The sequence below is a fragment of the Xiphophorus maculatus genome, chromosome 12 (assembly GCF_002775205.1).
Source record: "Xiphophorus maculatus strain JP 163 A chromosome 12, X_maculatus-5.0-male, whole genome shotgun sequence".
Classification (NCBI taxonomy): Eukaryota; Metazoa; Chordata; class Actinopteri; order Cyprinodontiformes; family Poeciliidae; genus Xiphophorus; species Xiphophorus maculatus.
This window is the reverse complement of record NC_036454.1, coordinates 15,000,149-15,025,465: the sequence shown is the minus strand read 5'-3', so window position 1 is coordinate 15,025,465 and position 25,317 is coordinate 15,000,149. Positions and strand designations below refer to the sequence as shown.

The window sequence follows — 25,317 nt, the reverse complement described above, 5'->3', positions numbered from 1 at the left end:
CAGGTCAATTAAGTCTGCTGTTTCAGCCACAGGAAATCTATACTAACACTCATTATTGCTCGGACGAGAAAACGTATGCGTGCTAGCCTGGAAACATAAAAGCCTCTCCTGTGTTACGCAGTCCTGCCATAAAAGCCCCAGCAGGGCATATGGAAGACATAAAACTCTAAAAGGTTAACCAGCTCTCAGACAGACCAACGTGTGGCTACGCCTCCCTTGGAGATGGAGAGTCGAAGGTGTTGAGGTGGTGAGAACAGAACAAGAACAAAGGAAAAAAGGATTCATCTGATTTTCGAGGAATAAAAAAAGGAGAAACAACAGTGATGAATGATGTATCTGTTTTAATTTTGGTGGAGATTAGTTGCTGAGTGAGTTTTTCTTTTTTATACCAAAGTGTGTAACAGTGGCATCGTCGGACTCGAGGTTTAATTACGTTCCAGCTCCCCAACCTGCGCTCAGACCGCCAGCCAGCCCTGCTCTCTCTCATTAACTAAATCTAATAAAGTCTTTGGAGTAACAGGCACCTTGAAATGAATTTACTTATATCGCCTTCTTGGGGAGGGGGGGCTGCCACGTCTGTGTCCTTGCGGACAAAACCCAGTCTTCACTATGACACACAAGGCTCCATTTGAATAATTAATCTTTGGGAGAGGTTGGAATTAAGAAAACAGCTTTTTATAGGCAAAAACAGAGATGTCAGAGCTGTGGATGTAGGCCCAATATCCATCATGTCGTGTGTCCACAAACTGTGTCCGCGTCAGCTCCATCAGGGAGATTACTCATTAGGAAAGCAAAAATCTAATACTTCTAAAGTTTGAAGGTACAGTTAAGATGCAGGTTAAATTGAACCAAATATATTTGATGTCTTAAATTCCCCCAGAGGGTTTTTCTTTGGCCAAAACATAAATAAACTAAAACATCAGAAAAAGTTACCCTCTCATGTTCCAAGATGTGGACCTTTTCAGGTTTTTTGTGCTTCTTTGCACATTTGCATGTTAACGGTGTGCCAGGGATGCTAGTCGGTCCTTGAACAATAAATTCAAGACGTATTTTTTATTATCAGCACAAACATTGTTGTCAATACGAGTTGGAATCTGATTGGTCCCTTGTCAACGTTCCTTTTTGTGGATCCATGAACTGGCTCTTAAGGTCTGGCCTTGGAGAGGAGGTGTCTGGTTTGCAAGGCTCAAGGTCTCATCTTTGGTTTTTGCAGTGTATGTGGGCTTGTTGGCATCCTAAGCACACACTGGACAGATCCACAACTGAGTTTGAAGTGGTTGGGATGACAGTCAACTCAACCAAGTTTGAAGCTGTGGCTCTGAACTGGAGGAAGGTTATGTTTGTGTTGGATCTGAAGAATGGTAAAAACCAGATCCATAAACACAATTTATAGGGAAATCTGAAGGAGTATGAGGAGCTGGAGCTCCTTTTATGGTTATTTGGTTCTTTTATAACCAAAGTGAGAGCCAAGCGCGAGAGACAGGATCTCAAGGTGTAGTTGTGGAGAGGAGAGGGTGTCTAGTTTGAAAACCTCAGCGTCTGATTTTTGCCAATGATGGGAATCCATTTCTAAGTCCCAGCCCTAACCTGCAGCAATCATTACAGAGGTTCATAACTTTGTGTGAAGCAGCTGGGAAGAGGATCTGTTTCTCCAAGTGTGAGGCTTGGAAGAGCTGACCTCCAAGAGAACTGCTTCTTCATGAGTTTGACGTTAGTCTCTGCCTAGGTAGAGGTTAATGACTGGCAGTAGGTTGGAGAGGCTGTGAGACAGCACAAACAAAAAGTGAAGCTCTTGCGGCTCACTTGTGGTTTGAAATACAACCAAAAGAACAATATCCTTGATAGAAGAGGATAAAATGTGCTTCCTCCTTTGGGAGACAAAGTGTGGAACCCCAACACCTTCGAAGGGCTAACAGAAGAGCTACTGCTCCTCTGCACTGAGAGGACGCAGTAGAGGTAGATAGTTCAGGCATCTAATAATGATGCTTATTGGATTCCTTCATTTGGAGGTTTTCTGCAGGAAGACCCCAAGCCTCATCCAGCACTTGCTTCACAGACTTTATATCCCTTACGGTGTGGTAACATTTTGAAGTTTCCCAGAATGAACTGGAATGTAGTGCTGGGGAGACGAATGTCCCACTAGACCGGTTTCCTCTATGACAAGGTCTCAGATAATCATGATGATTAATGAGCGATGATTTCCTTCTTTATGGGGCAATTTTGAAATATTTTACTCTAAAATTAAGGCAAGATTGAGCAGATTATGATCACCATAGCTGGTATATCATTTTCTGCTATCATTAAATAAATATAATCAAATAATTCACCTGCAAAACATGTTCATTAGGAGTACTTCAGCACAGTTTTACTCAGTTTATTATTTAACATGTTCATGAAAAACATCACAAGCAATGATCTAATAACTGGGGTAGTACTGAATTTGATAACAGCAGCTAAATCTTTGATGTACTAAATTAAAACAAAACTAAACTGTCTTTTAAAACACATTGAAACTTGTGGAAGAAGACATTAAATGTGTTCAGTTTAAGTGCTTGAAAGTCTCTTAAAAGTTATTCATTGAGTTTCACTTATATATTTATTTTAAGAATTCAAACACTATGTTCAAAAAGACAAAACTAAATCAAAAGCTATTAAATCAAAGGATTACTTGGTGGGCTTACTGTAATCCCCTGGGTTATTTCACTGCCTGGAGTTTTAAAACAGCTCATGAGTAATCTGTAATTGACTGCTCCACATTTTCTCAGCAGTAACCTTCCCTGCCATACTGTCCCGGCGCTGACAGCGTCCCTCCAGGGCCGAAGCCTTCCAGCTGCAGGGTTTTTGGTTCCAGCAGAGATTAGAGGAAGCCAAGCGGCAAGGCATCCCTCAAACATCCTGACCAGAGATTGAGGAGGACAATGGAGCGGCTGTGTCTGTGTCAACACCGGCTCTATAAACACACACATGTGCATAGAGACGTCCCCCTTCCCCCTTCTCCCATTCGTCGTACCCCAACATGGCGGCACAGACTCCCTCCAGAGCCCTTTTAACTTCTACAACTCTGCTCCTGAACTCTCCTTACCCCGCGGTGCGGGTCACATCTGTACATTATACCGTACATCCTCTTAGTAGAACAAGAGAGAGGCAGCCAGACATGGAGTTTTCATTACTCTCATCGTATGAATGAACATTATTGACAATTCTGAGAATGTTATCTTTTCTTTGAATGATTATTCAACAAACAACCTCAATGAATTCCTTGAGAATCAGGAACCTGGTGCACAGGTTTAAAATTACACGTTAAATCCCAGCAAATATTCCCAATATTTGTTCAAATGGCCTGAACAATCTCACAGAATAATTCAGTCTGGATATTTGACCTCTTTTCTTGGCAGAATTTCTTGACTCAGCAACTTCCTACTATTTTTCAAGTTGGTTGAGGTCCAGCCTTTATAAAATTCTAATTTTAGCCTCCTTTCTTCATTTGTGGGCTAATACCATTTTCAGACCACCTATTGTGTCTAAGTTATGACCATCTGACTTAAACCATCCCCCTCAGATAAAGGTACATTGGTTAAAATATTCATCAAGGATTGAGTCTAGTTTAACCTGAAAGAGGCTGGATTTCCAGCATCACCGTTAGCAGTGACACTAGCTTAACATTTAAGTTAAGCTAGCTTGTATAAAGCGTGCGTGAGCAAAAAAATTTGCGGCGCCATATTTTACGCAAAGTCGGCATGTTTAAAAATTAACTTGGCGTCAAAGTTTGAGTAAATATACGCACACTTTTTCCCTGGCGTGAAAATGTGTGGCAGCCACGCAAATTTTTTCAGTGAATATCAAACTACAAAGCATCAAAACTCACCTAAATGCACAGAAATCTGATTTAATTCAGTGTTATTTAACCCAAGAAGCATCAAACCCGATGTTTTTTCCACCTCATTTATTTTTATACAATAATCTAACACGCACACAAAGTAAAGAAAACAAAATAAAAAGATGCAAAAACCTCACTAGAATATAAAAAATACATTTCCTGAGTTTTTGTCTCGTAAAGATGTAACGCCGAAGCGCATGAAATGCATCAGTACTGGTACCACTCCAGCTGCAGTCATCCTTCAGTAGAGTCGCCAGCTTTGCACCTTTAGGGACCGAAAGCATCTCTATTCTGTAAATGTACAACTTATGCACATGATTCCACTATTTAGAATAAATGTCCAATTTACCCACTCAAAGACTCTCTGACACGCTGTCGGTCTTTAAATCCCGGCTGAACGCTCTCCTGTTCAAACAGGCATTTGAACGATGTCCTTATTTTCTTTTTTTATTATTTGGATTTTTTATTCTTTCTTTAAAATGTATTATTTTTATTTTTGTGAGGTTACCTTATGTTCCCTGAAAGCATCTTTTAAATAGAATATATTATTATTATTATTATTATTATTATTATTATTATTATTATTATTATTATTATAAATACTTATACTGCTATAAATAATGACTTTGACATGGTTATTGCCCCACGTGGTGGCAGACTTCCGGGTATTTATACTCATTTACATATGTATTTATGGGTAGCGACTGGCGGACCAGCAACTGCTCTGTCTCACAAATTGGGATGTATAAAGGAAATATGCGGGGCCACGTGCGTGCGTACGTGTGAATTTCTTTGTGCGACGCACTTTTCTACATTTTTCCATATGCCAAGTTTTAGTGTGAAAACTGTGCACTCTTTAATGCTTGAGGCCCCAGATCTATTCAAAGATGTTTTGAAAAATAGGAGTTTAGGCTTATGAAGCTATTTCACATTCTCTCGGTTCAGATAACTTCAAGGCTGGAAAATTAACGGAGTGTTTATTTTCAAACGGTAGATAAATTAAACAAAAGACAGTGGCTGCCATCAATCAAAAACTCTTCAGTTTGTGTGAGAAAATGTCAGCTGTGATTTTGAGCACAGAGGGTCGACTTTACAATAACGAGTTTGTATGGTCCAACTAAACCGAGTTAATTTAATAGAGTTCTTTCTTTGATTAGTTGTGAATTTTATTTGAGGCTTTAAGTGTCTAACTGTTGTGATGCTTCACAAGTAGAATTAAATGGACTGTGTTTCAAGGCCTCTCCTCCCTGCTGAGAACAGCTTACACATAAACTGCTGCAGATGAAAACACAAGTTAAAGCAACAGCTAGTCTCATAACGTCATTTTATTAGTGGCCTGTTTAATTTTGCACTGAACAGTTCAGGAAGGCTTTCACCCTAAAGTTAATCTATTTATGTCAGTCATCTTGAATTTCTCTCTTTCGTATCCCTGACTTTGAACTGTAAGAATATAGCTGCCAAGCACGATGTTAAACTTTTTTACACGGTTTAGTTTGAGCCAATTTCTAGGAGTTGGCGAATTTAAAGATCTGGAGCCAAATGAGATGCAACGGCACCCAGCAATTTACACAGAAGAAATAAAATCATCACTTCTTCTCTACTTCAACACAGAACCTAAACATGTATTAGTTAAGGCACTTAAGGTTTCCTGAGCTTGAAAATATCTATTACAGAAAGTTGTTCACATTTGCAGTGTCAAGGTTTACTCTACTTGATCAGAGTTACCCATTCCAAATAGGAAAAATTAAAAGAAATAACCATGAGATGAGGGTCATGACTCCTTTAAAACTGCATAATTTCTTTTCATAAACAGATCTGTCATCTGGTACTTCAGTTCATCAGCTAATGTCACTATAATGGATCCAGTGCATTAAATCAGATTGGTGTTTTTTGGAAATAGCAACAGGAAAACGCTTCAATTGGAAATCAAATTTATTGTAATGTTCACACTTCCATGGCAAATAAACTGCAGCAACATGTTTATATAAAATTAATTGATTGTTTCAGCATCCAAATTTAATTTCCCATTGGGATTGACAAATTGCTTTTCAAATGAATTGAATGAAATATCTTTATCCCCTTTATCCGATTGAGCTAAATTCACGGTGCCTTCACGGTACCTACACTCGTAGGGAAATTTAATTACACCCATGATTATTGGGTTTTCTCTTTTGAATGATCTGGGGCCTCATGCATAAAAAGCGTGCGTGCGCACAACAAATGTGCGGAGCCATATTTTACGCACAAGTCGGCATGTATAAAAATGAACCTTGCGTCAAAGTTTGCATAAATATAGGCACACCGAAAAAGTGCGGCAGCCAGGCAAACTTTTTCTGTGGACAATATCAAACTACAAAGAGTCAAAACTCACCTAAATACACTGAAATCCGACTACATTCGGTGCTATTTAGACAAGAAGCATCAAACCCGAACCGCATTTATTTTTATACAATGAACTAACACGCACACAAAATATAGAAAGTAAAAATAAAAGTATGTGAAAACCTCGCTCGAATGTAAATAGTACTTTTTCTCAGTTCTTGTCTCGTAAAGATGTAACGCATTGGTCCGTACGCCGAAGCGCATAAAATGCATCTATGGGTTAATTTAATTCTCACTAAAAGAAGGAAACGGGGTTGGATCAGCAGATTAACTCAAATAAGTAGCTGCGCAAAGGTGTGCGGCGTAATTGTAGCAGAGCGCTTTGGCTCTGATGGAGAACATCGCCAATGGAAGCATTCAGAGGGAGAGTTTGTGATGCTTATGGACATAAAGCATTCTAGTATTTAGAATAAACGTTCATATTCCCCACTCAAAGTCTCTCTGACACGCTGTCTGTCTTTAGATCCCGCCTGAACGCTCTACTGTTCAAACAGGCATTTGTACGATCTCTTTATTTTCTTTTTATTTGGATTTTTTTTTCTTTAAAATGTATTTTTTTTTGTGAGGTGACATTATGTGTCCTCAAAGCACCTTTTAAATAAAATATATAAGTATTATTATTATAAATACTTATACTGCTTCGAACAAGGACGTTGCCATGGTTATTGCTTCACGTGGTGGCAGACTTCCGGGTATTTATACTAATTTACATATGTATTTATGTGTGGCGACAGGGTGGACCAGCTGCGCTCTATTTCCCGCAAATTAGGATTTATAAAGGAAAGGTGCGCGGCTTTATGCGTCCGATTTTTTTTTTTTTTTTTTTTTTTTTTTTTTTGTGCGCCGCACTTTTTTAAATTTTTCGTTAAGTTTTAGTGTGAAAACTGCGCACTCTTTTATGCATGAGGCCCCAGGTCTTTACCAGAGTTTAGAACTATTTGAATCTAAGTTCAAGTGTATAAAAAACATTTAAGGATGGGTGGTCAAAATGTGCAAAAACCAAAAGGTTGTCAACTTTTTTTTAACAGCCAAGCGTAATCCAAGAACATCACAGATTTCCAATAATGTTTAAAAGAGTCATAATTTAAAAAAAAAAAAAAAACTCAATTTCCATGGTTTGAAGGCATTAGAGACTGGATATGCTTTTTTATGAAACAGTACTGCTCTTCCCCCACCTGGTTCTGCAAGCCTGGTAAGGGAACATTACTACACTTTTCTCATGCTTAGTTTCTTGTCTGTAATAAAAAAGTCAGTTAAATTAGATGTTTTAAAAAAAAAGTGAAAACAGAATTTCTTTCCTCAATAAAACACAACATATAGGTCAATTATTATGCTGATTGTCACAAACATTTTTACTTTATCTTGTTACATCTCTTCCTTTCAACTATCATGTCCATGTGCACCTTGCATTTTAAAAACCATGTTTCACTTGTAAAGCGAGTTGACTGGTGGATAGCGTAAGTCTGAGAATTTGCCTGCTGATGCATTTTTCTTAATTTTATGTCCAACTAATTCGCTGGCACAATGCTGTTACATAAAACATAAAGATTTAGAGTCTGCAGTGCCAAAGATTAAGCTCTAAAGATGAATGAAGTAAATAATGAAACACCCACAGCCTTTGACACCAGATAAGAAGAGAACATTGGGTGTCAATGTGTGGGCTTTCCATTTCCCAAAATTCAGTGACAAATATGTGTGAGCTGTATGGAAGGTATGCAAATATTCTGCTGGGCACAGATACGAAGCCACTGTGAAAGAATGAGTACGCGGGAAGAGAAAGGAGCTCAGTGATCAAGTCAAGACAGAAGAACAACTGAGCGTGGGCAAGAGTGTGAGACTGAGTACAGCGCAATGACAGAGAGGGTCTTCGTCGAACATGCAGCCATGAGAACACAGCCTCTTTGTGAGGAAGAATGTCGTTTTCATAACAGCGAATTTCTTCTGGGGCAACTGTAGGCCGGCTCGGTCCGTCTGCTAGGTCTTTGTCAATCCATCTCACTCTCGGGCAGCAGAAAAGACGAGAATGTGATTAGCATGCATCCCTGCACCTTAAGCCACCACCCCACTCTCCACACACTAAATGCCTGCACATCCAGGCTCCTCTTTGCCTCCCACCCTCATCCCCCATATTCCTTTCTCTTCATAACTGGATCATGGGTGGTAGATGGAGGGGACCATTGTACATTGTTTTGGCTTTCTTTGGTTCAAATCCTCTTGACAAAGTGGACGGGAGGGAACCGGCAGGCACCTTTGGGATGTGAAGGGAGTTGTTGAGGTTCTAAATGAGCCGAGGGCATCGAGGGGCCCTCGCTGACGTGGCACCATGAAATGCGACAAGCCAGGGTTCACCCACCCCCAAGCTGAGGCAGGTTGTTCATTTTGAAGGTTAAAGTTCTTATTATGAGTTTCAAAATTCTCACCACATTTGCTTTTATTTGTAGCTGTTTTAGTGTTTAGCATTTTGTAAAAATGCAAATTGCTGCTAAAGCTTCAACAACAACAACAAAAAAAATCAAAGCTACCAAATTGGTGTCTTGAATCAGTTTGCTTGTGTTTTAATGAATCATATACCGAGAGGCAAATGGTGAATGAAATCCAAGACTGAAAACACTTCATTTCCACATCATCACCTTCCTAAAATAATGGACCAAGTCATTTTGACAAAAGTGATTAGGAAGTACCCAACATTAAGTTACAAAACCAATAAAAAACAGTTTTCATATAAACCAGTAGTTGTTCTTACCTACTTTGAGTATTGATGGTGGCAAACATTTGGTAACACTTTAATTGACAGGGTGTGCATAAAAATGACATGACACTGTCATAAACATGACATAACACCTGTCATCAACATGAAGGAGTCTTTGTGAATGTTTGTTGTCATAAAGTGTCATTCTGTGAATAATGACATTTTTTATGCAAAGTTGCTCTAAAAGTTGCATTGAAAGTCCATTAAGTCCACTACTAAGTCCATTTTGTTACTAGCATCTTTGGGGGGGTTTCTGGAAGCCAATTAGTGTGCTGTCATTTGAAAAGTTACTTTGACTGGAAATGGACAAGGCTAAACCTGTGAAAATAACTTACTACCACATTTCAGCCTTCTTATAAAGAAAAAAGAATTATCTGTTATCCTAGAACATAATTCCCCTGACGTAGTCACAAATGATAAAGCAGGTTGATGACATTCCTACACCATTATCCTTTGAATTAAACGTGATTTAGGTGATTATAACTTCTGGATCTGCAATCTTTTTGTTTCAGAGTGTGGACATGGCTGGATGTCGTTGGTTCTGCGAGGAGAGAGAGGGAAAGAGAGGAGGCAAGCATGTAATCCCAGTCATTAGTGGGCTTAAAAAGGATTTGGTGGAGCTACAATAATGGAGACTCCAGTGGCCTCCACTGCAAGACCCAAAGAGACCCAACAGGGAGGAGCGCCATCCACAGAGGTACAACTGTTTTAGTTGACTCAACTGAGAGAAAGTAATCTGGATTTTTGAGTGAAGCTGTCTGTCTCTGTGTGACTGCAAATGGCAACCACAAAATTTAGTCCTTTTGCTCTTGGTCTCACACGGATCTCACACACACATTCTTGCTCTGATTCCCATGCTTCCCAGCCCCATAGAGGGGTGTAAACACAGTGCGGCTGGTGTTGCCATGGCGAAGCCTGCCTGCAGCCCAAGAATGGCGACTATGCTCTGCATGCGGAGGGGCAGAGGACATGAATGCAAGGCAGCGTATACAGTAACACATTCAGACATACCCTCATGATGCTGATTAAAACTGAGCTGGACAGAATTTCAAATTTATAAAACATTTGTTTTGCTTGTATGGACTAGTCAAACTACAATCAAACTACAGTTTCTTTAAGACGGTCTAATCGTAAAAACAAAATAAACTGAGTTCTTTGTTCAGTTTTTTCCAGAGTCTTTTGTGTTGCTTTTGTAAACCCAGTATTGTGTTTTGTCTCGTCATGTGAGCTAACTATGATGTTTTACCAACATAACAAAATCTGGCGCACTACCTAGAAGTGGGGATCATTGAAACTCATTCACAATTTTCTTCATATTTAATAATCTAATAAAAAGGTGAATAGCTAAATAAGCCCTGAATAAGTCACTGCTGCATCACAGAGCCACCACAAAGACGAACTAGAGAAAGCCATGTACGTTCACATAAATTACTCCAACTATCAACTTAACTCATCAGTTAACTTAAGAAGTCTGAACTGCTTAAGGAGACCAGGAAATTACAGCAAAGCCTTTGTTCTGTGTGCAGAAAAATACATATTTAAAAAGCAGTTACCACACACTTATCTTCAAACGATCTAAATTTGTTTGAAAGCATTTGCTACCAACAAGCCGCCACTTATTTTGTCTCGTGCAATTCAACATTTGCTTTTAATAACTGGCTAAACCAACAATAAAAATAATTTCAGGCACAGCTTTGTGTTAAGTAAGGCGTCATAGGGTTTGGCTATTGTGACCAGACAAGCCAACTAAATCAAGGAGTTTCAACTGGCCTCCTTCAAACAGAAAATTGGACTTTCTCAGGAATGTATTATTTCTGAGATGTTTGAACATGTTTTTATGACTACTTAATTGGAACTGGCTTTAATCAAATTGCTTTACAAGCAAGAGACCAGTCATTCTGACATTACTGCCGTATTTGCAGGTGCACACGCGTTCAGGCCCATGCATAGATATTTTCTGGCAAAAGTAAAATCATAAATATCCCTTTGAACTTTGATAAATTCCCTCTGAATGCAGCACATAGTGTACCCTTCTCTTGAAATATGGACCTCTGGGACAGAAATCATACAGCTCTCCTCTCCGTGTACAGTATATCGCTTTGATTAAACATGACTGCTACTAAAATACACACGCTGGAAGATAAACGAGAACCACCAAGATCACATATGAGAGTTTTATGCTCCTCACCAAATATTATTTAGCTGATCCATTCAGGAAAAACAGAATTAAACAGCAGCACAGAACGTTAAATGTGCCTGTTGTGCCATCCTATAGAAGATGTGGCTTTTGCAAAAGAACCTAAGAAACAACTTTTATGCACCATCTGAGTTACGAAATAATGACACCATTTTGACCTACGCAGTTCGGCAAAACATTGTGCAGGAGAATTTGATTTTATTTGTTGTTCTGCATTTTAATGAAACAATATACATCTGAGGGTTTTGGGGACTTTATCAAGCATGAAATGTAAATACTTAATGTTTAAGTTTACATTTGGCAAGGATACAAAAAAAACAAGAAATTACACAAACTATGCAGAGAATTTTTTAATGTGGGAAAATAAATTTTAGGTTTTGGTAGGGTATTTTAGTGTGTTGATAATAATCTGTTGTAAGGCTATGTTGCTTTTATTGCAAATCCTCTGCATTGAGACAACACAATGATAAATAGGTATGTGTGTGATATCTAATTGAGGACTATTTCTAGAAATCAGATTTACAAAAACCCAACTCTGTACTGTGGAATTGGCGGTTATACACTTGTTGTACTACAAGCTAGTAGAAAATCATGCAACTGTGATGTTATTAAATAATTCAATGGTGAGATTAAACCACATTTATATCCCTTTTTTTCCATCACCACAATTTTCTCGCTGATTTCTGTAAGCTTTAGTATTAAGGTCACTTAAATCTACATCAAGGGCCGTAAAAGTCCAGTCGGCTGGCCATGTAAGTTGTTTGCATGCAGTGTGAATCCAAGGGCTCAAATAAATGTTCAAGTAATTCTTTGCATACTGATATTGTGAAGACAGCTGGAATTTCTATGCATCATTTTCTAATTTGCAATTAAAATGATTTCTAGGCTTCTTCAAAAAATGAAGAAGCACAATATGGAGTTTCTCTTTTTGGAGAGCAGAAAATAAAATGTTTGCTCAAAACTTTTAATTGTTTTGGCATTGGAATGTTTCATTGTGAAAAATTTTAGATTTATGTTGCAAAACTCCTTTGATAATGCTGATAACAAAAATGACTTGAAGAACAGCAGAGCTGCTTCTCTGTATTAAAGGTCTTGGATAGTATAAATATATCTTTTCCTGTTTTTATTATTTATGAAGGTGGTTAAAAAAAATTGTGTTGTCTCTTCTGATAAGAGCAGATATGTGAGGTCCCAAGAAGGGAAATGTCATATTCAGTCCAGGACCTGTCTTACTGAAGCTGAACAAACGGAGTTGTTGATGAAATGACTGCATTTTGTCAGCAGTCCTGTCTCTCTGGATGAACCACTTGATGTAAACTGAGCCTCAGAATGAGATTCAGAATATTAAAAAATCTAAACTTGCCAAGAGCTGAATTCATATTGAACATTGAGTACATATGAGTTCAGAAGGCTGATTGCATCTTACAATCCAGGAAATCGGAAGACTTTTTCTTCCTTACATACATAGACAGAAACAGGATTGAGTGTTTTCACTGAAAAATGTCTCCATTCACGCCGGAGAGCTGAGGACAAATTATCAATCACTTCATCTGTTGCTGAGCTTGGTTGCTGCCAAAGATTTGACTCATTCTCTCTGCGGATTAAGCCACTTTTGTCTGTTTACAATTTCATCAGTTTCTATGTTTGTATGCATGGCACAGCTTAAAAATCTTGTGATATTTTTCTTTTTCGTTCACTTTGCCAATGTGGAATCAGGAGCCAAAGGGATTTCATACACTGAACAGTCATTCAAAAGCAGGCCGAAACAGTGCTGGGCTTTGGACGGCGTTCACAGAGGCCATCTGCAAGCTGCTGCGCACCAAGAACTGAGGCGAAGCTAGTCTAGAGGCATGATGGCAGAGCAGTGTGGCGCTGGCCCCAGAATAAACAGGCCATTTAACTGGACAACCTTCATAAAAGCAATTATTGATGCAGCTCAGATTTTTTTTTTGTCTCGATTTGCATCCTGCCTGTGCCGAATGTTGACTCGCTTTCAAATTGATCCCTGAGGTGGTAATTGTCTCCGCTGTTTGCCTTACGCTGTTGCTTAACTTTTACATGTCTTTATCGATATCCCGTTAGAGCCGATGGATGTTCCTGCCCACAGCTGTCACTCGGGTGCCCATGTAATCGACGCTAAGTTTCCTCTCTGTCTGAGTCGGGATCAATGGCAGTCATCCGACTCTTGTCTAATCTGAAGCAGCCACCCCGCTCGTTTAGGGGTCGCATGCCGCGACCATGTGTGAAAATTCCTGCCTGCTTTGAGTGGGCAGACGTGACGGGGACTGACGCGGCTTCAGGAAAAGGAACACATGTGCAGACAGGATCTTGGGGCTCCGACGCCCACCAGGGCTCATGTTCCCCAACTCGTCCACACATGCAGGCGAAGAAATAACTTTTAAATCCACGGGACAACTGGTCAGCACACAAACACACACACACACTCCTCCAATAAAGCCTCTGTGTCTCGTTTCCCTCCTCGACCCTTAAGACCTGTGCTACCCCATGTGGAGCAGGTGGGCGACAGCCTCCCTGCCTTTCTTTCGCTCTGCTTCCTTTCACTTTCCACACACCTCCTCTTAATGACCGCCGATATCTTAAAAAGTTCTGCCACTTAAGGCAGCAGACTCTCTCCACCACTTAATTTGACATGCTTGGGAGAAAAATAAAGAAAGACCCCCATTGTGTCTTTTTCAACAGCCTCCAATCAAGCCCGCCACTCAATTAGCCATAATCGGTACAAAAAAGAGAAAAACTTCACAATGATCCATTTTTCTTCCATTGCTGCAGTTTTTCAATATTATTCCGCACTTTCAGACCTCAGCATAAGGTTAACCTGCCAACTGAATATGGATATAATCCCTTTTTGGCTTGCTCACTTTGTGGAAAGAGGAAGCAGCATGAGCATAAAAAAGTACCTGAAACTAGATGAAAAATAAAAGAAAAATGGATTTTCTCCACGACTCCACATGGTGTAGCTGAGCTCTATTTTCTGAAAAGACAGACTGACAGATGGAAACAGTTTCACAAAAGCAAATAAATGTAGGTGACAGACAGGAAAACAAAATGTAAACCAAGCTTGAGAGACTTGAAATCGATTTGTTATGTTTCCGCAAAAGATAGTGGAAAAATAAAATTTTGATTATATTCTCATATCTGTCGGTTTCAATTTAAATGCTGTCGCAGTCGTTCAGAAAGGAAAAAAAGAGACAACTCCATCTTTCAATGTTATCACTCGTCTGTAATTTTCTGCTACGTGATTATGAGTGGATGTTTTTAAAAGTGCGACATGAGTCCGACGGGACCTTGTAAGAGGTAAAATGAGCTTTGGCTGAGAACAAGCTTAAAATTGAAAACAACTATAATGCAATGAGAGCAGCAGTCCTCACAACCAAGTCTGAGAATTTTCCTCACTACATTATCAGCAGATTTACCCAAAAAGCCACATTAGCATAAAATTGAAAAGCAACTTTAGACTTAGTTTGAGAGAGTCACGGTGATGAGTGCATGTGATACGACTAGAGATGCACCTAGCCAAAAATCAACATAAGATTTTCTCTCACAACAGAAACGCCAATGCAGATTTTTTTTTTCTTCATTTGAACCAAACCAAATAAAGAAGGAAGAAAGAATGCTCTAGGTTCTGTAATAGAGGAAGTAGTTTTTAATGCATGTAACATTTTACTCTGATCAGTAGCTCTTTCTATTTTAGACAGACTTTCAAACATTTTCTCTGGACTAATTGTACTTCCTGCTCTCAAGATGTTTATCTTTGCAAACATTGAAAATGTTTTCCTACATTTATACTACAGTTTACATGGTAACAAGCCGACCAAAGCAACTTTCTTTGAAAAACACTTGGAATAACAGGAAGCACTTGCCAAAACACTGAACCGAATAGAGTAAAAGAACAAAAACAATAACAAAACTGAATAAAATTGAGTAGTATCAGTAAGATAATGCAACAAATGAATTGTATCTAATCATATATGCCTAAAAAGTATGTCTTAAGATTGATTGGTTAAAAAATTATTAACTGAACTAAGCAGGTTATAGGTCCAATTCCCCTGGTAAACTACATGCGTTTGGCATAGTGAGGAAACTGAATCTTCATTATTAGAGGCATGAAGTCTGCATAGCTTAACATGAAATTATGTGAAATTAATTATTTGATCACTGCTGTGGAATATGCTTTGCTTCGATGTAAATTTTGAGGCAGCATGTGTGGAATGCTATACGTGTACAAAAAGTCTGAGGAAACACTGAACAAATCCACCTTAAAAAGCTTACAATGTCTGTCCCATTGAGAGGATGAATAAATGCTGCATGAATGAAATGATAAACAATTAGACATCAGGTTAACAGACTGAACAGTGATTATGACATACCTGGCAGCGATGTATAACGTCCTGTTCATGATCAGGATGAGCTGGATGTCCAGTTTGTGCCGCTGCGTGTTGTTCCTCCCAGGTTTGTGGCCCACGAATGCTGGATACTGTTTTGTGTCTGTCAAAAGGTAAAAATTAAAATAAAATATCCCCTCAGTTAAAAAAGTAATCAGATACTATGAATTTCTGGGCCTCCAAAGTGTCTTTGTTTAACAAGGGAATGCAGTCAACCTTCTGGGCTCAACTTCCTGTGCGATAACTTTATTATGGCAGAACTATTAATGATTTTTTTTTAAACATTTAACATAATTTTAACAATACAGAATAATTCTAGTAACTGAAATGCACAGTAAAAGCAGAAGATAATACTTTTTAAGATTTTCTGTAAAATTTACTAAAAGATGCTGTTTCAGTTATGGAATAATTAGGACAACCCCACATGTATTTCCACTTAAAATGGTTAAAATTACACAAACGTGTATCATTTCAGGTGCCTCTGACAATAAGGTATGCAGAATTTACTACATTGCTCAGCATTTTAAAGGAGGTTTGCCTTGTGGGGTGCTCCTGACTGCTCAAGTGAGAATGATCTAAAAAAGCATGAAGGTTAGACAAAAATTTGCCATAAGCAACACAGACGAAGGCCAAGACCGCTTTAATTGTGTTTTTTTTTTAGACAAACATTTGCCATAAGCAACACAGACAAAGGCCAAGACCGCTTTAATTGTGTTTTTTAGCACATGAGGGTAAAATATTGTTTTTTTGACGTGACAGTGAAAGACATGCTTGACAAAGACCAAATACAGCAGTCAAGGAACTGCTGTATAACTGCTGAATAAGCCACATAACAACTGTGAAGCAAAGAGGGGAAATGTCATGGAGATGCTTCGCTGTAGCAGAACCTGGTCAGCTCATCATCACAGAGTCCACCATTAATTTTTCAATGTCTCAGAGGGAGCTTTGGGAAAATGCGAAAAATGGAAGGAAATCCAAGTGGACCCTGCAACATGACAATGAGTCATGAAAAGCCCAGATCTTGATCTCAATTAAAACAGACCAAACATGTTAGAACATCTCAAACATCTCACACCTGACAGTGAGAGTGAGACAAACTTTCCTCAGAATATTGGTCACTGGCTGCTAGATGGCTACAAAAAGCATCTCAATGAGTTTGTTTCAACTGAAGAGGTTGAGAGGAATTATTAAAGTCTCTTGACTTGTTCCTGAGCTGGAAAAATGACATTTTGCTCATATGTTGTGTAATGACTAAGCTACCTTTATGGTTTTTGCTTTATAGATCCCAAGTTAATATATAAAGAGGTGTCCTAATTTCTTTCATTTGACTAAATATGCCACTTCGCTCCATGCGTTCATTCTGCTATTGGTGGTTTTGGATGACAGCACTTGGTTTGAGGAAACAGTCTGAGTAACACAGGTCCGCGTGAGGCTGTCTGGCTTGAGTTCTGGTTTTCTCTGCCAGGACACAGAGCATTACGCCCACAGTAAGGAGAACAGGACACGATGCAGAGAGAAACACTGGGAGAAACAGAGAAAACAATGACCATATCTTTACAGCTTTCCAGAGCATGCTCTATCAGAGCAGCACAAGCACCCTGACAGCGGATTATCCAATCATGTGAGGTGGGCTCAGTTTCAAATGCTGCCTTAAGTCTTTTATTTTAGTCCATGCATAGGGCCCATCCTTTGGTGCCAATTTGCACTCCAGGCCTGCAGAAGGAGTTCAGTTTTGTGGGGAAGGTAAGTGCTGTAGAGGAAGCACTAGTTGAGAGGGTGTCAGAAGAGTAAAAAGACTGAACCAATGAGACACATACTGAGAATAGAGAGTTCTGAAGTACAAGACAAAGAGGGAAAAGAGAGAAAGCAGAGAGACTACTTCTAATGAGAGGATGGATTGTGCACAAGAGAAGAGATAATAACCCAGAGAAAAGAAAGAGAAGCAAGGAAAAAACACTTACAGTTGCCATGTGAGATGCTAATAGGCTCACTGTCCTCAGGGAAACCCGCCCCGGCTATTTGCAGTAGCGTGAAGTAGAGTACTAAGGCCTCTGACCTCATGGTCACTCCAACACCGCCGCCGCCGCTGCTGCTGCTGGTCCTCTGCTAAAGATGTGTTTTCGCCTGCACATGAGGAGACACAGGCAGAAAGGCGAGGATGAGATTCTCAGCGAAAATAACAACAAAGTTCATGTAACAGTTCTTTCACCTGGCTGCAGAATCAATATTCCCCGTGTTCGATTCCTGCATTTTAGGTCAAAGGCCACTTCACACATCCCTCCTAAATTAGCTGTTTGAGCAGTTTGACCCAGCTTCTTTCAGACAGTCCGAGTTATATTTATAAGCATTTTTCGATGACTCAAGTAAGCCACCATGCAAGCAAAACCAAATTAATTGGATTAGGGAGGTAATATGCGTCATAGATCGATGTCAGGCAGAGCAGATCTCTCCCTGCAGGAGTATGACAGGGTCTTAGTGAAGCAGGAGTGCTCTTGTTGAGATTAACCTGCTGCACAGCGTCGGCCATGCGTGGAGATGGGGCAGGGCAGCATGGCAGGTCCTTTATTTCATACTTTGCACTCTCTTACAAGGGTAGAATAGTCCTGTACACTGACTCTTACATGTTCAGGGACATGATACACCACCTGCTGAATCAGAGAATGGATAACAGTTCGCTTTATATGAAGCATTTTGGTTTTTATGTTGATAAATACTAGGACTGTGAGCATTAATGCATGTGATTAATCTAAAAAGTTGAACGCATTAATATTACGTAGTACAGATTAATCACAGTACCTATTTTGACCTAAAAGCCTCTGTGGCCCCCCAGGTTTGCATAGTTCAAAACAGTCCTTAAGACTGAGATTAACAATGCAGAATCGCAAACATGAGTGAAATGATAAGCAAGGAGAGTCAGCTTGGAGGCAAATTATGCTTTAAAAAACATCCCAGTTAGAGCAGGCGTCCCGTATACAAGAGCTATAGACGTTGATGGAGCTATCCCAAGTTCGAATCGCATCCTCATTTCCTTTGCCGCATGTCTTTCCTTCATTCTCTCTGCTCCTTTCCTGTCAAATTACTATCAAGTAAAGGCGACTAGTGCCTAAAAATACTTAAATGGACATTTGGATAAGCACAACCAGTTTATATTTAACATTAAGTTAGAAACAAAATCACTTATTTTAAACCTTCCTGAATATGAAAACCTGTAAAACTGAGAAGTTTCGTTTGAAACAATAAAACATTTTCTTCAACATTTTTTGAAAATGTGCATTTTTACATTTCAAGCTTACAAAGGTAAAAATAGTGATTAATCATGGTTATTCACAGCCCTGGTGTGATTAATCTGATTGCATTTTTTTTAATCGTTTGACAGAAATACAAAGTATTTGTTTTATAACTTTGTATAAATCTTTGTGTCAGACCACAGAAGAAAGACCACACCCAAACCACCCCGAGCCATACGATACGTCGCATCATTGAAAACTTTTACTCCTCCTCCTATTCCTTCACCTGCATCTGTCCTTTTCTATCAGTAGTAACATGTAGGAGGGGGTCCAACCTTGTCCATGGTCTGCATCCCAAACCATCCCACCTATTCCATCATGTCAACCTTTAAAGAAATCATCTTGTTTTCTTACAGTAACAGTCACGTGAAAGCAAGTTTTTTTTGTCCTCAAAGCGAACGCTGAGTTAATGCAGCATTCTCATAGCTCAAATGGAGGCATCTGGGATTAGCTTGCTGCAGTTTGTGTGCACACAATTACACCCATAAATCATCCGAGACAATTATTGCATCTGTAATCTAATCAGGAATAAAGCGTTTAATTTGCATGAAGCACCTTCAGTTTTTTTTTTCTTTTCTCTTCTCTTTTTTTCTTCTCTGCTGGAGCTGGGAGGATGAGACGTAGCTGTGCAGAAAGAGCATGGGATGCTTCAGGGATGAGGAATTGAATAAAATAGTCGATTTCATTTGCCTCAGCCTGATAAAAGTTGTTTATCCCACGCTGTATTTTCATTCGCTATTGTATATCTTAGAGGGGGAGCGACCAGGAGAAAAGAAGAAGATGGAGGAAGAGGAGGAGGAGGGCTTACTTTCTCTTTTTTCTCTGTCATGTCCCTCTGCCTCTCTTCCCCCATCTCTCGTTCTCTCTCCATGCTCCTGTGAATCTCATTCAGGAGAGGAATGAAAACACTATTCAGTGGTAGATTCATTTTAACACTGAGGAGAATACCAATACTAAAGCCTGGATACGACCTTGATCTCAAAAGCTTCTCCCTTCCCCGCCATCCTTTCTCACTTGTTGGTCTGCCATCTTATCCTTGCATAGTGAAATTATTTTTTCTTTTTTTTTTACATTTTAATAAGACAGCTCTATTTCAAAAATAGATGTTGCTTCAGTCCAACATCATCTCCTAGTGAAATGCATTCAGGCATTTCCAGGAATTGGTTTCTCTCAACTCCTGAGAGATGACAACAGGCTTTCTTTGGATTGTGTTGGTGGGTTATCTATGCTGAATTCAGAATGAATGTTTAATTTTTTTTATTTTGTCCAAATTGAAAGTGGATTTTTTTCTCTCTTTTTTTTTGCCTGTACAGTAGAGCAAACCTCACTGGGGGACTAAGATGTGAATCGTTTTTGGACCTTGACCCAGAACTCTTCCAGTAATTGACTGATTGATGAACAGGAAGTAGAATAAGAAAGAGGAAGTAACCCTTAGGGAGTGAAAGTAGTCAGTGATGGATGGAGGCCGCACCAACCAACAAAACAAGACACGGCTCAGATGAACGAGGGGCGATTCTGAAACTCTGCCTCATTATGTCAGAATCCTAACTGCGTCCTTCGCACAAACGCAGACGATGTTGTTTTTATTGTTTGTGGGGAAATTTCAGACGAGTTTTCCAGACATCTCACTGGTGATCAGCTGTGACTGGAGGCAGAGAAGCTCCTCCATCCATATCAGCAGGTTTTAATTGGATGCTAAAACCCCTCCCATGATACACAAAATAAATTGAGCACAAAACATCTTACGTGAAACCTCTAAACCTTCCAGCGACCCTTTCATTACCGGCTGCAACACAGGAGTAAAAGGGACGAGGCAAGACACAGCCTGTCTTTACCGAATTACTCTGTGCGTGGAGGAGCCAATTGCTTCCTTGTGTGTTAAGTATGACTGAGTGTGTAGAGCTCTGATCTAAAATGCTCCTTTTGTGTGGCAGTGTTTAGACACACATACACTGAGGACATAAGGGTTTGGGAATCAAGGATCAAAGGCACGCCCACACTTCTGCAATAAATTACCTGCTACCAAAATAACACAGTGGAGGTGGAACAGTGACGATTTCAACTCTTTTAGAGCTTTCACTGAAGAAAACCAAAGGAGAACATCTAAAGAGGGTTAAAGTTTTAGAACGTTGTTCTTCTGCTGTTGACAAATAACTTTGGGCTGGGCAACGAATCAATAACAATATATATTGTAATAGACAATCAATATCAATAGAAAGCATGTCCAATGGACTGTTCAATAACCGCAGAGCATTACTTTTCTTCCCGTTTCCACATATCAGGATGCAGAATAGTGACTTTTGACGGGTATTAATGATGTACAGGTCAGATGAATGCGACCTGGCAGTACAGCGACAAGCCACATTTGAAATATCAGATACGCATCAAATTTAGGTCCAATTGTAAAAATCCAATCTGTGTTGTTCAGACTGTCGTGAAAAGATCAGATACAGGTCACAACAAGGCAAAATTAAATTGGATTTGGCTCACTTCAGGCTGCAGTGTGAACACAGCCTAAGTGTCATAAAAGCTCCAGAAGGTACCTGATGAATAAAAGTGAAATCAACAGCAGTCTACAATACTCAAAGTTTCAACAAAGTCCTAGAAAAAAGCGAGCAAGTTCCAGAATTTTAGTTCTGCGAAAGTATCCAGCAAGTTTAATAACATTTTCCACAAATACACGATAAGTTCTAGCAAGAACCTGGCAAGTTGCGGAAAGTAACATTTAAGGTTTAGGTATAGTACAGATTGTATTCTGTAGTGATTCCATAACTTTTTAGGGAGCCTTAAAGCACATTAAGGAAAAGGTGGAGGACTTAAACCTTGAAGAAGGCACATGTAGGTAATAAAAACACAAAGACCCCCCTATCCCCTCTCTGAACCACACACTCAACAATCTCGTAACACACACAGCTCCGAGCAGAAAAATACGCATAGGATTCATGACTATAAACAACATCCGTGCAAGTCAAAGCAGACAACCAATCAAGTCGGGAGAGACGCCCATAGGGGCCACCAGGCTGAGCTGCATTAGCTTTAACAATAAACACATTAGCCAGCTTAATGATGTTGTTCCCGCTCTTGCATCAACACGTTAGCTATGGGTGCACGCTCGTGATAACACATTTATTTTAATGACAAGGTCGGTCACAGTGGGCTTCAGGTAAGGAAGGGGAAGGAAATGTTGGCCAACATTTCTTCTCTTTGACAGCTTCGATGAGAGCACAAACAGATGAACGTAAAGCCTGGTTCTCCAGAACAACACGGCATTTTGTAGACACATGCACAATTAGCTAATCTTCAGAGGGTCCCAGCTGTTCATCTCTCAAAGCCCCCATGGTGCCCAGACACAGTGTGCAATGGAGTGAGAGATGGCTTTTTGATTACATCTGAGTAAAACCTGTTGCTGATTAACTGATGCTTCTGAATGTGTGTGGCGCCAAGGAGAAAAACAAGTACACAAATATAGTTTTACCGCAAAGAACATATGTTTGCTGTCAATTGGGAAAGTGCTCTGGATTCCCTTGATTTCAGAAGAAACAGTCTGATATCACACAAAGAGGTCTTTCAGGATGAATAACTCTGGAAAATGTGAGAAAATTAGTTTTCTTTAATCTTCATTCATGAGGCTGCCATTATTACAACCATGATAACAAAGGTTTCTTTGACCTAAGAAAGGATCTGACTCTTACTCATTCACTGACTCCTACCAAACCATTTGCTGCCTAAATTTACCAACTGTTTGAATAAAACATGTAATCTTGTGAAAACTGGCGTCAGATGTACGAACCAGATCAGAGGCCAGTTACAGACATAATGGAGTAGTTCTTGTGTGTTTGAGCGAGCTTAACAGCTAACAGACATTTGTAAAGACCTAATTGCACATTTTAGATGGGACAAAAGGCAACAATACAAAGATATTTCTAAAGAACACATTTATCTTTTGTTGTGCTTGAATTTCAGTGTATTTAATTAAATCCTAATTTTATCATTTCTATTGTGGAGGAGGGCCATAACACTAACAGGAACAAAGAATTGGCTCCTTCCCCTACAGATGTATCATCCAAGGACTCGTTCAGTGACTATGGAAGGAACGCTCTAATTGTGCCATTAAAAATCATAATTTAAGTAATAAAACTTTATATTTCAAACTGACTAGACTCAGGGTCACTAAATAGTCCTTGGAAAATTGTAAATATTAAATAGACGTCTACGTTAGAGATAGCTCTCATTGGAGCTGAACTCCAATCTAACTATAACGTAGTTAAAATTTCACAGCATTTACACTGTAAAGCTAAATTATAATCTTTTCAGAGTTAGAGGAAATTGGAAACATTCACAGATATTTGTCTTTGTTTTTATTATCAACATATTCATTTAAAAGCCATAAAACGTTATTTAAATTGAATGATATATCCTCTCTTTTCCCACAGATGGTTAGTTACTTAAAATCATATTCACTTGAAGTTATGGCAAACTTTGAGCTAAATAATTGACCATTTAGAACATATGTCTGAAATATAATGTTGAATGAATTTTCCTGGTAAGCGCTGCCTCAGAATCAAGACTTTTTTGTGGGCAAATGCAGCAGAAAAATGACAGAAATCTCAGCTTTTCTGATATTTTTACTCAACTTTTTGCAAACTGATTATGAGTCAACAGGTAGTTTTAGACTGTAAATGTTACCTCCATAAATATAATGCAAAAAAGAGGCAAGTTTTCTTATCAATTCCTCTAAATGGGAAAACAAGAAGCAATGACAATCAGATTAAGTAATTTAGGTGTTTTCAATCCAAGTCTAAAACTTGAATTCAGTGGGATTGAAAACTGTTATTTTTTTATGTTAAAGGATTTCACCTGTAAGAATCGCCTTGCAGGTGTTTACGCTTGTCATTCCTAGTCATTTTGTTTTTATTCTGTCTTACAGAGGTATTTCAGAGGAAGATTTTCAAGCATAAATGTCTGTCTGGATCAGATTCGAGCAGCAGTTCCTTCAAGGATGTCTCCAGCTAGCCCTCACTGAGAGCGTCTATAATCAGAACTGTGACTATAATAATAATAATAATAATAATAATAATGGAGGAAGTGGGTTGCAGTCTAAGAAAGAAATTCAAATGATTGACTTTTAATATATATATACGGTATATATATATTACTGTGATATAGATGTGGGGTCTCTTACTACTACAGCCACCACATTTGGGAGCAGAGATTATAAATGACACTTGCTGAGTTTGTGCTTTTCCAACACAAACCCAACTTCCACCACATAAAAAAGAATCGTATTTGAACCTGTTTTTATGATCACCCAAGGATGAGGACCGTCTTTTTAGGGATGTGGCTGCAAATAAAAGCATCAAGTCATTTTTCTGTATTCTTTAGAGATCAGAGCCTCCCACAGCGTGCTCAGGCGGAGGCAGAACATTTACTGAGAGAAACAGGAAATAGAAGTCTTCTTGCGTAGTACAAGAGATAAATTTGTCCTGTAAACACTGGTGATAAGAATAGAAGAAAACATGCCTGAGTGGGAGTGATAGAGGAGCGATTTTCTTTTCTTGGAGCTTAATAATAAAAAAAAAAGGCTATTGAACAGGTGAATTATTACAGTGCAGTCATTTTAGCTCCTTGAGACGTTTGTGTTGCATGTCTCGCAGCATTAGAGCAGAAATAGACCTTTACACACAGGTGTGAATGCAACACCCATTAAAACACCAGACAACACCTTTACAACACAGCATCCTTCTAAGGAGCTCTCGACCACTCTCGGTTATGACACCTGTTGACGGGTGAGCTGGAGGAAATTGTGTCTGAGCTGATGTGTGAAAGTAGAAGAAGATTAAACCGAGCAGCATTAAAAAGAAAAAACCCCAGCAAGACAGAGAACAATCCTGATCCGACAATAAGGGAGATAAAAAATGGGCTGCATCCCAACCACCTACGGCTCCCGAATGGGGAGGATCACCTCGCAGGTGTTTACGCTTGTCATTCCTGGCCTGATAAATACGCTGAAAAAAGATAGCCGAAGCCCAGTAGGCTGTGATAAGAGGAGGAAATGGAGAAAGTGCAAAGGGAGGAGACCCGCCCGTTTTACTGGGAAAAAGAAAACCAGCAAGTCTACCATCCAACACAAACACACACGCTCGCATCAACGCCCTTTTCCTCGCCTGTTTTTAAACCCTTTCTCATCGCCTCCAAATGAATATCTGCATGGAGGCAATCCATCATGGTTTGATTATTAAAAGACAAGGAAGTTGAGTTGAATGAGGCACCCCGCAGCTGTTAGTCAGCTACTGAAATAAAAGCCTGAATGTAAGAAGTGAAGGATTGATTCTGGGAACGAGCCAAGGACCTCTCAAAAACAAATGGGAAGGAATTACAGAGCAGAAAATAAAAGAACGATGCATACAAACTGCAACAATAAA

The 25,317-nt window shown here is 39.3% G+C and overlaps 1 protein-coding gene and 1 long non-coding RNA gene across 3 annotated transcripts in view; one reads left to right on the top strand and one right to left on the bottom strand.

Annotated features, from left to right (window-relative positions):
• Window positions 1–10,250, top strand: part of LOC111610370 — a 118,025-nt gene extending 107,775 nt beyond the window's left edge. The window contains exon 3 of the long non-coding RNA XR_002753637.1: window positions 9,521–10,250. This is a non-coding gene — a long non-coding RNA (uncharacterized LOC111610370). The remainder of the gene's footprint in view (window positions 1–9,520) is intronic.
• sema6a (semaphorin 6A) overlaps window positions 1–25,317 on the bottom strand; it is a 150,545-nt gene that overhangs the window by 66,522 nt on the left and 58,706 nt on the right. For both annotated transcript variants that reach the window (XM_023344312.1, XM_023344313.1), the window contains exons 2-3: window positions 17,570–17,732; window positions 15,594–15,711 (exon numbers count right to left, since the gene is read on the bottom strand). In XM_023344312.1, coding sequence (XP_023200080.1) covers window positions 15,594–15,711; window positions 17,570–17,669 — 218 coding nt within the window. In that variant the 5' untranslated portion in view covers window positions 17,670–17,732. The remainder of the gene's footprint in view (window positions 1–15,593; window positions 15,712–17,569; window positions 17,733–25,317) is intronic.